General features: G+C 40.2%; 1 protein-coding gene across 1 annotated transcript in view; it reads right to left on the reverse strand.

Annotated features, from left to right (window-relative positions):
- The window catches only part of STK3 (serine/threonine kinase 3), a 153,104-nt gene that overhangs the window by 126,909 nt on the left and 10,964 nt on the right, over positions 1-15,231 (reverse strand). Inside the window, exon 4 of the mRNA XM_069779752.1 lies at positions 14,082-14,196. Coding sequence (XP_069635853.1) covers positions 14,082-14,196 — 115 coding nt within the window. The remainder of the gene's footprint in view (positions 1-14,081; positions 14,197-15,231) is intronic.

Genomic DNA, 15,231 nt, shown 5'->3' on the forward strand with positions numbered 1-15,231 from the left:
AAGGGTTGTAGTGAATGGGGCTACATCTGGCTGGCAACCTGTCACCAGTAGTGTTCTTCAGGTTTCAATTCTAGGGCCAGTTCTGTTCAGTATTTTTATCAATGATCTGGATGCAGGAGTTGAATGCACCATTAGTAAATTTGCTGATGATACCAAACTGGGAGGTGCTATTGACTCTCTTGAAGGACAAGAGGCCTTGCATAGCGATCTAGATAGATTGGAGCATTGGGCAATCATCAGTGACATGAAATTTAACAAATCCAAATGCCACATTCTGCACCTGGGACAGAGTAACACCAGGCACAAGTACAAATTAGGAGAGGAGTGGTTGGACAGCAGCCCTGCAGAAAGGGACCTGGGGGTGCTGGTCAACAGCAGGCTCAGTATGAGTCAGCAGTGTGCCCTGGCAGCCAAGAGGGCAAACTGCATCCTGGGGTGCATCAAACACAGCATAACCAGCCCGTCAAAAGAGGAGATTATTCCGCTGTACACAGTGTTGGTGCAGCCTCACCTCGAGTAGTGTGTGCACTTCTGGGCCCCACAATTTAATAATCACGTGAAGGTCCTTGAATGTGTCCAGAGGAGGGCAACAAAGCTGTGAAAGGGCTGGAAGGAATGTCCTATGAGGTGCAGCTAAGGACTCTGGGTTTGTCTAGTTTGGAGAAAAGGAGGCTGAGGGGTGACATCATTGCTCTACAACTTTCTGAGGAGGGGAAGTGGAAAGGGAGGTGCTGATCTCTTCTCCCTGGTATCCAGGGATAGGATGCATAGGAATGGTTCAAAGCTGCGCCAGGGGAGGTTTAGACTTGACATTAGGAAGCATTTCTTTACCGGGAGGGTGGTCAAACACTGGAACAGGCTTCCTAGAGAGGTGGTCGATGCCCCAAGCCTGTCAGTGTTTAAGAGGCAGTTGGAAAAGGCTCTCAATAACATGCTTGAACTTTTGGTCAGCCCGCAAGTAGTCAGGAAGTTGGACTGGATGATTGTTGTAGGTCCCTTCCAACTGAAATATTCTATTCTGTTCTATTCTATTTTTTCCCCTGTGATGAGCATAGCAGTTAACACCATTTGGATTTTACAATGCATTCCATCATTCTAATCTTGTATTAAAAGGACGTATCCCTGAAAATATATTACCTAAATGCATCAGTGGCTTATGTCTTCATATATACAAGAGACGAAAAACCTGTTTTGTTGGGAAACATATAACACACTTTTTTCTTTGTAAACACAACAAAACACAATGTATAGTTCTTCTTTACATCATGTAGAGACTAGATGGCACATAAACTAATGTAAGCCTGATGCAATTTGGGGGAACAGATAAGGCAGATACACTTTTTGAGCCAAGCAATTGTTAGATGCAACAAGGAACCAAAGTGTACAAAAACAGATCCAAAGCTTCTCCAATTATTCATTTATTCACAAAGTCTTACAAAACCACAAAGAAACTCTTAAAATCCATATCAGAATACTTCCTATTTATGCCTCCTCCTTTCTTTACCCTAAACCACAGGCTCTCCTCATAAGGATAGTTAAAAGTCACTATGTAGGTAGCGTAGTGCCTGTGCCCCTGCAAGTGACATTCAACTTACAAGGGAAACAGCTAAGTACAGAATCAGCCCATAATACACCTTGTCATAGCACACAACTTGCCATCTACTTAATATCCAGTACTCTCTAGTTCTAACAGTAGTTTGATGTTGACACACAAGCAGTGCCATTGATAACTACCACACAGAACAATTAAAAGAAACAAAATTATTTAGTATTTTAATACTAGGAATATGTTACAGTCAATGTTGCTATCCTGGTCTGGATGTATGGTTCTTATACCATACTAATCCTGATCAAACCATATAGGTATTACATTTCCTGTTAAAACAGTTGGTTTATTTTATTCTAAGCTTTTAAACACACAGCATCATTCTTCCACCAGTATAGCATGCTCTATACCTTGCACCTTAGTATAACTTCACAGTCATTATCTTTCTACTTTGTTTCTGATTTGCAGTTGTGTCAAGATCCTCATTTAAAATCCTGTGGAACGTTTATCTGCTTGATATCTTTGGCTAGTTCTAATTCTGTATGTTGTGTCCCTTTGATGGGTTGGTGCTACCCTCTAAATACGAGTCAGCCATGAAGCAGCTTCAAATCCTTCATCATCAAAACCATGTGCAAGTCATATATAAAAATGAATATGAATCATAAAGGTGAACAACTCTACAGCCTACATAAAAACATTAGCCACGAAGCCAATCTTTAAAATGGAAATTTGGAGCAAAGCAGATCGTAGCAAATCCACATGTTCCACATCTATTAGGAGACCAGCTAATCCACATATTTATGTCTAACTGGCTATGGATGCCACGCATAAGGGAGACTTAAGGGTGCATTTATACAGTCTATCACACACTACCTAATCCATGCAGCTGTTGGGACAACTCATCTACAGGTTCTCTGCTCACAGTCATTCTCCTTCCTGAGGGTGCCTGTGAAGGGGTCTGGGTCAGCTGAATTGCTTTTACTGCTAAGTCCATTCCCAGCTGCTCTTTTACACTAAGTAATACATGCATATTAAGCCTGATGCTTCCAGGAAGTATGAGATTACTGCATCTGAACAGTCTGATTAGGTCAAGCACACTCGGTAAGTCCACTCTCAGCAAATAAAGGTGCCATGGTATAATCATTCTTCCACCAGAAGCTATGAAGCTCAGACATCACTGATCTTATCATAATCACATACCTCTCTTAGTCTTCATTTATGTAAGGACAAGGCTGGACTTAAAATTAGGCTGAGATGCAGGAGAGACGAGCAAGTGAGCAGGAAAGAAGAGATGACAGTTACTGCAATACCCTTCCCGCTTGTAATATTTGAAGTATAACTTATGAATTAAGACAGAAAGCTTCAGAGGGAAAAAGAGTTGTTATGGTTGCAACTCTAGCCTGAAGTCAACATTAGATTCTGGTTCCCACTGCCTGCTACAAACTTCAGCAAGACTACAGTCTCCTGAAGCTGCTTTTCTTGAGCTTCACTTTCAGAGCAATTACATTTCAGACTTCTTTTTTTAAAGCAGATCTGCATGTTCTGTGTGGGGACATTGCTCTTCAAACAAAATCACAGCCTATGTCTTGAGTGAGATACCAAATCATGACATCTAAATTACTCATGATGACAAGGTTTGGTCTAAGACTTTCAGTAATAGTCTCAAACTAATAGAGATAATCCCTTCTTCCTCCTATATTATAACTAAGGGGACATCTCAATATTATGGCAATGGACAGAATAAGAACTCACTACCATTGCAGAATTACCAGTTTTACTGAAGTATAACAACTTAGGCATAGGATCATATGAAGGAAGTGAGGCAGCAACTGTCATTCTTCTTACTGAGCCCAAGTCATTCTGCACATAAAATAACTTTTGTTTCTTGAATATAATATGCAACAGACCCCATCTTTTCTTCTCCTTAAATTAGCATTTTTATACAGGATAATTCAAGATAGTGCTAACAAATCAGAGTCTTCTACCTGTAGTTTGAAATTACTATAGCCTAGCAGCAACACAAGATTATCTAAAATGTATCTAGTGGCTTGTATGGAAAACTATTTCAGGAAACCTCAGGCATCTCCCATGGTCACATGCTTAACATTAGCAAGCACTAATAAGTACACATAGAGAGACCAAGAACTGATTAGAATATGGAAGTCAGACTCCTTAGCCTTTATTCTTCACTACCAAGTTCCAGCTTGCTATAAGACATATCTATGAAATACTAAGCTGGCTAACCAGATGTTGAGCACAACCTTGGAAGTAATACAGAACAGTATAGAGCCTCTTCAGCACTGTACTAAGTACAGGTAACATGGGAAAACAGATTTTAACTATGATTCAGTAGCACAACAACGTGCATTTGTCATGTCTACACACAGTTGTGATCAATTTAGTTAGTTTCGTTCTTCAAATCCCTTTTTGACAAAGCACTGCGAATAAGGTCAAGAACCTCAATGGAAGATGGAAGTCCTAACCACACGTCAGTTAAAACAATACAACCACATGCCTTTCGAACAGGAAACACTTGAGTTGTCACTATCTAAAAACAACTTTACCATTATATAAAACATATTTGCAAATAGATCAGTTGGCTCACAAACTACGCACCTGTTCACACCATCCCCATTGGCCCTGACAGCATCATCAAGGGAGATCACCTTGGTGATCATCACCTTGAATAATCTGTATTAAGTGAACAAGGGTCAGTGTGGTGGTCTTCTTGATCCTCCCAGACAAGGGGAAAGCCTCAAGCAGAAGCAGATGCATCTGCAGATCACCACCTTCCAGCAGGCCTGCTAACAGCAGCAAAGCATTAGTGTTTTTATGAACACAGGATCCTCAAAGGAATGAGAGCTACTGGGGAGAAACAGGATATACCTGACAAAGGAGGTCAAGAGTATCTTTGCCAACAGGCTTGCTAACCTAGTGAGAAGACCTTTAAACAAGGTTCACCAGTAAACAGAAACCAAAGCCTTCAGATAAGTGGAGGAACAGAGAATGGGGAAACACATATCGGACAGGGTTCCAGAAGAGGTTTTCTCACTCCCTTTAAGAGAAAGTAGGGCAAACAGGGGTACATCTGAAACCCTGTGTACAAAAGTATACAGCCTGTGATGCAAACAGGAAGAACTGCCAGCCTATGCACAGCTATGTCACCAAAAGAATTAGACACAGTGGGATAGCTCACACAGCCAGCATACTGTGAGAGATGGAGGCAGGCTCCTCACAAGCAACAAGCAGGAAGGATAGGCAGGGTTGAGCTCTACACAAACATGCAGCTCTGCTATGGAACACTTACACTTGTTGAGAGTTTATAGGTCACAATCAGAAGGGTAGCCCAAAAGGTGGATGCCATCATAGCATCTGCTGAAAACCACCCAATCAAAACGGTGAAGTAGATTAAGTCATCCTCAGCACTGGAAAAAGCCTCTGATCATAGGCCACTGATCACGGGGTGGGGGGGGGGGAGGGGGGTCAACCACCTCAATACCAGCTGAGAGGGCAACATGGCAGGGTACAAAAAAAGAATCCAGGAGTGAGCAGTAATAATTTTTACTGCAGGTGCTGTACAGGCCCACTACAGGAGGCGTTCCACTAGACCAGCTACTCATGAGTACAGTAAGAACTCCTCAGGGATGGCAGAGGCAGCTTTGGCAAGTGACTGTGAGATAGTGGAGGTTATGTTATGGAGGGAAGTGACAAAAGCAAGTAGCAGAACCAGATTTCCAGATAGCAAGCCTCAGCTTGTTAAAGGAACTACTAAGTGGGATCCCAGGGCATGCTGCCCTAAAGGGCAACAGAAGCTCAAGGAGCTGGTTGAGCATTAAGGGCAACCTCCTCAAAGCATGAAAACAGTCCTTCCTGACATGCAAGGTAAAGAGCAAGCACAGCAGGAGGCCATCCTGAATGAACTAAGAACTCCTGACTGAGCTAAAAGCGCAAAAAACAAAGCATATAAAAAGCAAGATACTAAGGAGTGGAATTAGGAAGGACAAGGCTAGGTTGGATTTGAAACTGGACAGCAATACAGAGGATAGCAAAAAGAGCTTGTATTGGTCTCTGTGCAGAAGAAGAGAAAGAAAAGAAAAGAAGAAACCACACAAGAAAAATGTTGGCCTGCTGCTAAATGGGGTGGTCAATCTATTGACAAAAGATGCAGAAGTGTCCTAAGCATCTTCTTTGCATCAGTCTTTAGTAGGGTTTCTCTGGGTCTCAGCTGTCTCTGCCTAGTAGCAGAGTGGAATGAATTAGCAATTACTCTAGTAAATTGGACAAATACAAGTCCACAGGAGCAGACGAGACACATCCAAAGGTGCCAAGGAGCTGGCTAATGCCAACTGAAGGCTACTTCTTATCAGCTTTAAAAAGTTACAGCAATAAGGGGATGTCCCTTATGACACCATCTTCAAGGAGGGCAAGGAGAATGATCTGAGGAATTACAGGCTTCCAGCTTATCCTCAGTCCCCAGGATATTATGGAGCAAATCCCCATAGAAGCTATTTCTAGACACACAAAGGGTAAAAAGGTGATTGGAAACAGCCAGCACAAGTTGACCAGAAGGAAGTTATGCCAAATTAACCTGGCCACTTTACTATGAGGATGAAGAGAGAGCTGAGGATGTCATTTAGTTTGACTTTATGAAGCCTCTTGACAGTCTCCAACAATATCTTTTAGCCAAATCTGGGGAATCAGAGAAGATGTGGAAGAACAACTGGCTGGACTGCCAGGCTCAGTGGTGGTTCAAAATGTAACCAACAGCCAGCTGTAAGTGATATTCCTCAGAGGTTGACACTAGGTTGAATACTCCCAACATCTTCATCAACAACCTGAACAGTGAGCTGGAATACACCCCCATCATGTTTGTGGATGACATGAAACAGGCGGGAAGCCGTCAATACACTAAAAGGCAGGGCTGCCACTCAGAGGGACCTCAACAAACTGGAGGAAGTAGAGTGACAACAAACTTGGAAGTTCAACAAAGGCAGAGTCCCACACCTAGGACAGAAGAACCCCATACCATGAACAGTATGGGCTGAGGATCAATAAGGCAGGTAGCGTTCCTACAGGAAAGGTTCTGCAGATGAGCTGAACATGGGTCAGCAATATAACCTCACAGTAGGGAAGGCTCACCATATATTGGTCTTCCTTAGGAAAGCACAGTCAGCAAGTCAGGTCAAGTAAATATTCCCCTTTATTTAGCACTTGTAAAAGCCAAATCTGGAACACTGTGCACAGTTTCAGGCTACTATAAAAGAAATGCTGACAAACTGGAGAGTCCAGCAGTAGAGGCTAGAACACATGACATACCAAGTTGACAGAGCAAAGTTTGCCTTGTCTGAAGAGTGGATATTTTCAATGCATTTTTAAACAATCTGAAGGGGGGATTAAAAAAAAAAATCCTCACAGAGGAAAAGGGGAATGTGCAACAGTCACAAGTTGTCACAAAGGAAGTTCAGTTAGATATAAGAAATTCACAGGGCTGCAGAGAGAGATGTTGAGTCTCCCCCTTTTCAGATTTTCAAAACTCAGCTGAACAGGGTCCTGATCAACCTAATCAAGCTTCTAAGTTCACCTTCCTTGGAACAGGAAATTCAACTAGCTGACTTCCAGAAGTCCCTTCCAAATTAAAATTATCACTTATTTCAAATCAGTGACACACTGTTCACCTCCTTCCTCACCAGCTCTAAACTAAACATCCAATTTCAACAGAGTAACCTTTCTTTTACCTGCAGTTTTCCTACATTTCCTCCACTTCCTCATCACAATAATATACAGCAATAAATCCATACCAATTTTAAACACAGAATCTTTTATTGTAAAATAAAATATATATGGAAGAAGGATATGTTGTTCTGACCTTAATGAAACTTGGCTTAATTCCTTAGATTGAGACAAATTTTACTGCACAGATTAGAATTTTATATGTGGAGAGGTTGACTCAAACTGCAAAGACATTAACAATTCAGCTGATATTTCTGGCTCTCCAAGGCAAACAACAATGGGGTTCTTTGAGGGGCAAGAGCATTGTGGGGAGGCAATAAGGTTAAACTTCCACCCTTTAGTATAACAGGAATAAGACCTTGGGAGTGTTTTGTGACACGAGGTGTATATGGGGTACCAATACAGGACTGACCTGATTAAACATTCATTTAAACAGCTACCTCTGAGTGGAATATATTAGTATAAATTTCTTTGTATTCTATGTTTACATGGTCATTTCATTGTTTCAGCAACTTAAAACTGGCATTACCAAAAATTATATAAAAGAGGGGGAAAAAAGCTGTTGTTTACATTAAGTAATTCTAACAATCTTTTCTTTGAAAAATCTTTACTGGCTCAAATTGAAAAATGAGTAACTGGATGCAACTTCTGCCATTCTCCTCAAATCTCCTCAAATTTGCCTCCTGAAACTTAGGGGAGGGTGGGGAGGGAAAGGAGATCTGGTGAATACACAACTAGACGGTCTGTACAGATCAGAAAGAACATGAAAATTCTATCCCACCCCTCAACATATTATAGCCTCTCTCAGCTTTTAGCAGTGACCCAACTGCAGAAAGAGATCAGTAGCAAATACAAACACTATGAAACCCAGCAAATACAGCCATTGGAACTGAAGTAGTATTTTGTAAGCTTTCTTCCAAGAAGCACACTTCAAAAACAGAAAGTCAGTGAATTACATGATGCTACACATTTTGTCATTACACGGCTACCAACAGTTTTAAGAGTGTGCACAAAATGACCTCCAACATTTTATGCACCTACCTTGGGTAATCTAGGTGGGAAGCTACAGAAATCATCCAGGAAGCTAATTCTCCTTAGAACTGACCTGTAGATGCTCATAGCAATTTCTGACTAGTTAACAACAGTATTTATTTTAATGGAAAGATGAAGGTCAGATAAAGTTTGGGGAAAGATAATTCTGTCTTCAGAGCAACTCTTTTAGTATCTTGCATATTAACACCAGACTTCAGATTATTTACTATTTTAATAGCATATACAGGGATTCCTCACTGAGTAAGCATGATCCACTAACACTGAGCCCTGTAGAAAAAGGGGGAAGAGAGAACAATTAGTGTTTCACACTGCATACATACCAGGGGATGCTGCATGGCCAATCTTAGTTCTGAAACTTCCCAACTTCTGAATGCCTTTTTGGCGGTCTTATTTGCATGCAATATATACATAGTTATTTTGGAAACAGATGAATAACTGTGTAGCTCTAATTTGCTCTTTTTCATGACAATTAACCAATGCATAACATGCATCTTATTTCTGGCTCATAAACAAATACTTTTTTTTTTCCTGAGATAAAAACTAATTTTCTCTTATGAGCTAATTTCCAAGCAGATGGATACAGTTTTATTGCAAGGCTGCAAGACAGATCTATCATTTTGAGATTCAGACACCACAACCCATTTTTGAAGGAACCTGCAATGTTACTCTAAAGAGCTAAGGAAAAATAATTCCTAAAAATTGAGATAATGCCATCCAGCGTTTATGTAAATGTCAATCATTCAAAGCCATAACAAGGATTTTATTAGACAAGCACTGAATAATCTGTGTCACATTGCAGAAGCTAATATAGACAACCTTGGTTTGTAAGGCTAGACAAGGAATACGGCAAGCAGCACATTTGGGATCAACTTCTTCCCTCCTCTTCCTCAGTCTGGCTGTATAGAAAAGTACTTGAAGAATCTTGGCCTAAAGATCACTCTCTTCAGAGTAACACAGCTGACTAGAACATTGATTCAATTCACCTGCTAGAAGGCTTATAGACAGAACATGGTCAGCAGCATATCCAGGATGGCCTTGTCCATTGCCATAACTTCTGGCCACCAAGATCAGTTAAACCAGTTAGCTAGTGCAGAAGGAATTTCAATCTTTGTGTATGGACTGGCTGGCTATTAATTAATCCATGTGGGCTCACCTGAAGAAGTTGTACTGTGATAGATGCTACTTAAACAAAAAACATAAGAGTTATTAGGCCTTAGATAACCAATTTACAGCTGCAAATCACATGTACTTCAGTGCAGCAAAGGCCTACAAATTAAAACTATTTTAACTGTGAAATTGCTGAGAAACATGACTGCAAAATAACATTCTTACAAGCAAAGTGCCTGTAGCCCAGAGAGGTAGCAAAGGTCTGCCCTGGACCCCCATGGTAGCATATATAGAAAGCAAAACCAGGAGGACATCCAAACACAGCATCTAGAGATTCAGCTATGCTATTCATTTGAATTACTGGAGCTTAAACACATGAAAAAGGTAATTAGCTAAGAAAACATGGCAGGAGATAATCACTAAGAATACACAAGGCAACGTATATGTAACTGATAAATAAATTGGCATGTAAAGGAAGTCATAGTTTAGATACAAGATGCAGGACCTCCAGACCCAACAGCATACCACCTGTACAGCAGTACATTGCTCCACTTGTTACTTACAATACTATCCCAAATAAGGTTTTGTCTCATAAACCCACTGCATAGCCACTACGCGCTATGCTACAGCCAACTGAATTTGGTCCCTGAAAGAGACAGGATTAGAATGACTCAGTTAACCATGATTAGTGGATGAGCAAGTGCACCCTAAATTATCAGTAGGGAGGCTGGGTTGCTGGTGTGTCAGTGCTCCCTGATATCTTAATAGCAGCCAGCAGGACTTACAAAGTATTGCTTCACGTCGTAATTATCTCATTCTACTGCAAGCTGCCACTGAAAAAGTCAGTCTCATTACTTCTTTTCCTCTCTATCCCCACTGCTCTTTTCTCATGTCTCTCTTGCATCAGATCAAGCCACTGTACTGCCACAGTAAGTCCCAAGTTAGCTCACAAGGGGGTGGGGAGGATAGACTAGAGAGGGAAAACGTACCCCCATCAAGCTTAGCCAAGATCACCCTGCAGCCACACAATTGCTGCACCCGAGGCATGGAAAAGGCAGGAACACATCAGCCAGGTTGGACAATAACAGCAGAACTCACCTTTCTGGCAGCAACCCACAATTTGACTGTATAAGATACACATACCTCCCAAATCAGTCCCTAAAATAAGTGGACAAAACTAAATATACAGCTTTGTTGCCTTGGACTGATAAATACCACACCTCAGATGAGCTAACAGGCATCAGTAAGTTTGCTCCAGTGCTGCTGATCTGCCTGGCACGCTGGAAGACTCCAGGGCAGAATGCCAGGAGTCGATTTAACTTCAAAGTAGTGGCTTGGGCCTCTTGGACAAGAACCTGTTCCTGTCAAGTTGAAAAACTCTCTATATAAACAGGCTCCAAACAGTTACTAGACATCTCCTTAACTTTGAATTCTGCTTCCATCATTTTTGGTCCATTAGAGCAAAGCCCAGTGTTGTTCACTTTCTAGACAAATAAAACTTTTGAAGAAGTAGGGGAAACACAGATACAGAAAAAGATCAGAAAAGTCTTAGTTTGAGATAAGCAACATGGACAAATGCATAGTAATGTTTCCTCTCCAAATATGAGGAGACATCCAACTTTTCCTATGACTTATTTTGATATGATCAATCAATCATTTAGGTTCAAAAAGACCTTTAAGATCATCGAGTCCAAATGATGATCCTAATGACCACTGCATTAAAGTAAGGGTTCTTACTTCAACTCTCTTCCTCAGTTTCTTTTCTTTACATATGGAGAAGAAGGAAATAAACTTTTCCTTGGCCCAGCCACAATCTTCATTCGACAACTTCAGAAAATTACAGAACACATAACCCCTGCGCATCTGGGCCCATTCAATAAACATTCTGACAAAATAAGAATCAATTCCCTCCTCAATTCCAAGTGAAGACATTTCTTTTTTTTCTTGTGAAAAGTACAGTGAAACCACTTCTTGTTTCCATTAAAAAAAAAAAAAAAATTAAGGTCACCAACAGAATGCTGAAGTACTTTAAACAGCTTCATTCCAGTAACACAGGCACAAGCTTTCCATCACACAGTAGTCTGGGTGATCAGGTCACTACTCCACAAAGAGCAAGAGAATTCAAGCAAGTCCAAAACTCTGCCTAAATCTTCCAAAACTTGCAAGACATAGGTGTGGCAAGTGAGAAATGGAGGAGTTTGTTTTGGTTTTTTTTGTTATATGCACCAGGACACCCCCCTATCCCAAGCCAGGATAAAAGTTCTATCTAGCCTGGTAGCTGTCTGAATGTAAGCTCATGTCAAGTAAACAGCAATACTTGTCTGCTTCACCTTCCCAGATATTTGAAGCACATCGATTCTCTGCTCCAGCCATTAAATATTTGCATTTACCCACAGTCATTTTTTCCTGGTCTTATTCAATTGCCTTTTGAAAACAAACTTAGCATCTATAAGATCTTCTATAACTATACAGTGGACCTCAACATCACGTGTAGAGAAAAAATTTTTGCTTTGGATCTCCTAACACAAGTGATCTCTTGTTGTGTAATAAACAGTAAGATATAGGCATATCTTGTCACCATGTCTCTCCCTCCAGGTACCTCTTCTCAACACAGAAGTATCCTAATCCATTTAATATCTCCTTCTAAAGAAGTATTCTTTACTTCTGATCACCCTTGTCCCCTTTCTCTAACTTCCATAGTTCTGTTACTTCCTTGGTATTATTGTAATCTTTGGCAACCACTTTGCTCGTTCCATTATTTCTAAACATTTAAGCTGAAGTGATTATGAACCTGTATATGAAGACTTTGCTTCCCCCACCAAGCCAAATATATCTCTTCACATTTACTTATGCTTATTTTCTTCAGTCAGACACTCAGTACCACAAAGCGTTTCAAGTCTTGCCCTGTTTTAACTAGTAGGAATATAACCTCTCTCATCAGTATTTCTACCCTCTTTCCCGAAGAGGATAGCACAGACCCACATAGTATTCCCCAAATGGCCATTTACTCACACCCTCTTTTTCATATTTAAACCAACTACCCATCTATGACAGAACTACCCATTTACTCCACCACAGGAGCCTCTGGTGTAGAAGTCTGTCCATAAACCTTTCAGTACGAAGCACATCCAGACCAACTTTACACCAACCAGCATTATTTGTGTGCCCAACAACTCCTTTATAGAACTCTACCAGCCACGCACTGCATAACTTGCCTTTACAAAAAGTATGTTAACTTTACCCTCATTACATGTAACCAGGTATTTATTGATTATTCTATTTCTTATAAGAAAATTTATGCTATTTAATCATATCAACTTTAACCACAATCAGCAGTAGAAGAGTTAGTTTGTCTCATCCTCGGTATGCATTTGCCCTGAGACTCAAACATCTTCCCCTCAAATCTCTAATATCTCTGCTATGTCAATATCCTAAAATTTATATAAGAGAAACTATATTGCCTGATTTATTTAATATAAATACAAAATATAAATTTTAAATAAAAAATTCTAGCATTTTTTATTGATGCAAACACAAGTTTGCTCCTTATTTTTCTGAATAAGTGGGACTTTTTGTTGTTGTTGTTTTAAATTCTAGACTAGCTTGCATTTCTCGTTGGAGCTATGACCCTTGGATAATATACAACTGTAAGGACACCAGTTCTAAAGGTTGCAGGAATTCTAGCAGTCTCCCATTGGTTTTGGCTCCTCCCGTCATCAGTTCAACATTACAGCAGCCCTGATGCAAGCCACCTTTCCCAAAGAGGCACTCTCTAGTCTGGACATCACCCTCATTTCCTAATAAATCTAATCCTATTTTCCTTTACATCTTACTTTCTAAGCCTAAAGATTGTTTTTCTCTCCTTTTTTTTTCCCCTCTCTGCTCCCAAGTATGCTGCAAGGAACATTTCAGAGCATGTTGACAAAATGTACAAGAGCTAGCAAGTAGAGGGTCACCTCACAGTACTTGGTAAAATGCATGCCTTCTGTTACAGCCCACTACTGAAAACAATGGACTCAAAGGAACTCAAGATTATTTGACATCTACAACAAAACATTTTTCAGAGAAACTGTTTCTTAAGTAGAACTAACAAAGCCTGTTTCCTACAGGTTTGCATCCTCCTCTACATTACTGCTGTTATAAGCCCGTTAAGGCTCTTCCACACAACCCTCCATTTTGGTTCCCTCCCATGTTGCTTAATTGGCATCCCTTCCCCTTCTTATTCCTTAAGTAATGCCAATTACTTCTCATGCTTCCTAATTACTGAATGGAATCAAGATAATTCTATGCCTGTTTTCAAACCATGCAGGTACTAAGTGGCCTGCTGACAGACTCTGAGATGGAAGGGGTAGGGGGAAGAAGGCGCACAGTTTTGCCTTGTACAAAGCAGTAATTTTCAAGAAATTTACAGGATCTTCATATTTCAAAATGCATTTCCTTTGGCTGATGATCACTCCACAGAGGAACGGACAAACAGATAATCAGAGCAACTGCACAACCTTGTTTCCTGGGGAACCAAGGCACAGATACGCCCCTTGGCATCAGCCAAGATCCTGTCTCGTAACTCTGACTTTTATTCTGGCTTCCAGTCTTAATTCACAGTTTAATTTTAATAAGTGTTATACATTTTTTGAAAAAAACTCACCGTTTTATTACGAAGTCTAATTATGTCCGAAACAGAGCCAGCTCCACAATATTCCATAACAATCCATAGATCTGTGTTCTTAAAATAGCTGCCATAGTACTTGACAACATAGGGACTAGATGGAAAAAAAAAGTTAGATAAATAAATGAATTCTTAGTAGGGAAAGGAAAACAATCATCATCACAAGTGTCATTAAAAATTACAGTTTGACACACACTAACACAGCTAAAGAGCAACCGTCATCAAATACATTTTAAAACTGTAATTAGCTTAACCAATGCCTTGTTGGAATGAAGTCTGACTGCTTAATAAAATTATAAAGGCACTACTACATATCTCACAAGCTTTCAGTGATCTACAAATACAGACAGTTTTCTCAAACATTAGTCTTCTGAAACAAAGCTTTGTTTTTCCCTCCTCCAAGGCCTCTCTTAACTCTCCTCACAAAGTTTTTGGATATTTCCCTTCTTGAAAAGATTGCCTTGTTTTCTTCTCTCCTGAGCAAGAAACCATGGAAACTCACCCATTTTTTCCTGGTTTTGCAAGCATGAACTTATTTCAAGTACAGATCTAGACTTCCATAAGAAACAGAATCTAGCGTTGGTTTGAACAAGACTTCTGGATTTGCAAATTCATTTTCATATTGAAGTGTCTCATGTGAAGAGGTAGTACAGTCATAAACAGAACATATTGCTTTGCTACTCATGAGTTTGTCACTTGACATAATGCTTTGTCGGAGGCACTTGCAAAAGAAAGGCAGAAACAGATATGGTAAACATAACAAGGATCTTCCTTTGGAAAAGTGATTATGTGGTGTATTTATGGAAATAAAAGGTTGGAGGGTTTTTTGCAGGAACTTAAGCAAAGAAGATTGTGGGAGATAAATGGCAATCTAACTGTAAAGTCAGGAAGCAAGACACTGAGATCTCAGCCAGGGGCTTGTGGTCAGAACACCTGCATTGTGAGGTAGAATCAAACGCTATTTTGTTTTGGAGCAAAAAACTGTATTTTAGGAACAGCATGTTTGGCAGCAACACTTTTTGTTAGAAAACTGATGTAAAAAAAAAAAACAGGACCTATGGCTGCCACCTGCAACATGATGCTATTTTTATAAAAGATGGTCAAAACTATCAGCAAACTGCTTCATTAA

The sequence above is a fragment of the Haliaeetus albicilla genome, chromosome 3, assembly GCF_947461875.1.
Source record: "Haliaeetus albicilla chromosome 3, bHalAlb1.1, whole genome shotgun sequence".
Taxonomy (NCBI): Eukaryota; Metazoa; Chordata; class Aves; order Accipitriformes; family Accipitridae; genus Haliaeetus; species Haliaeetus albicilla.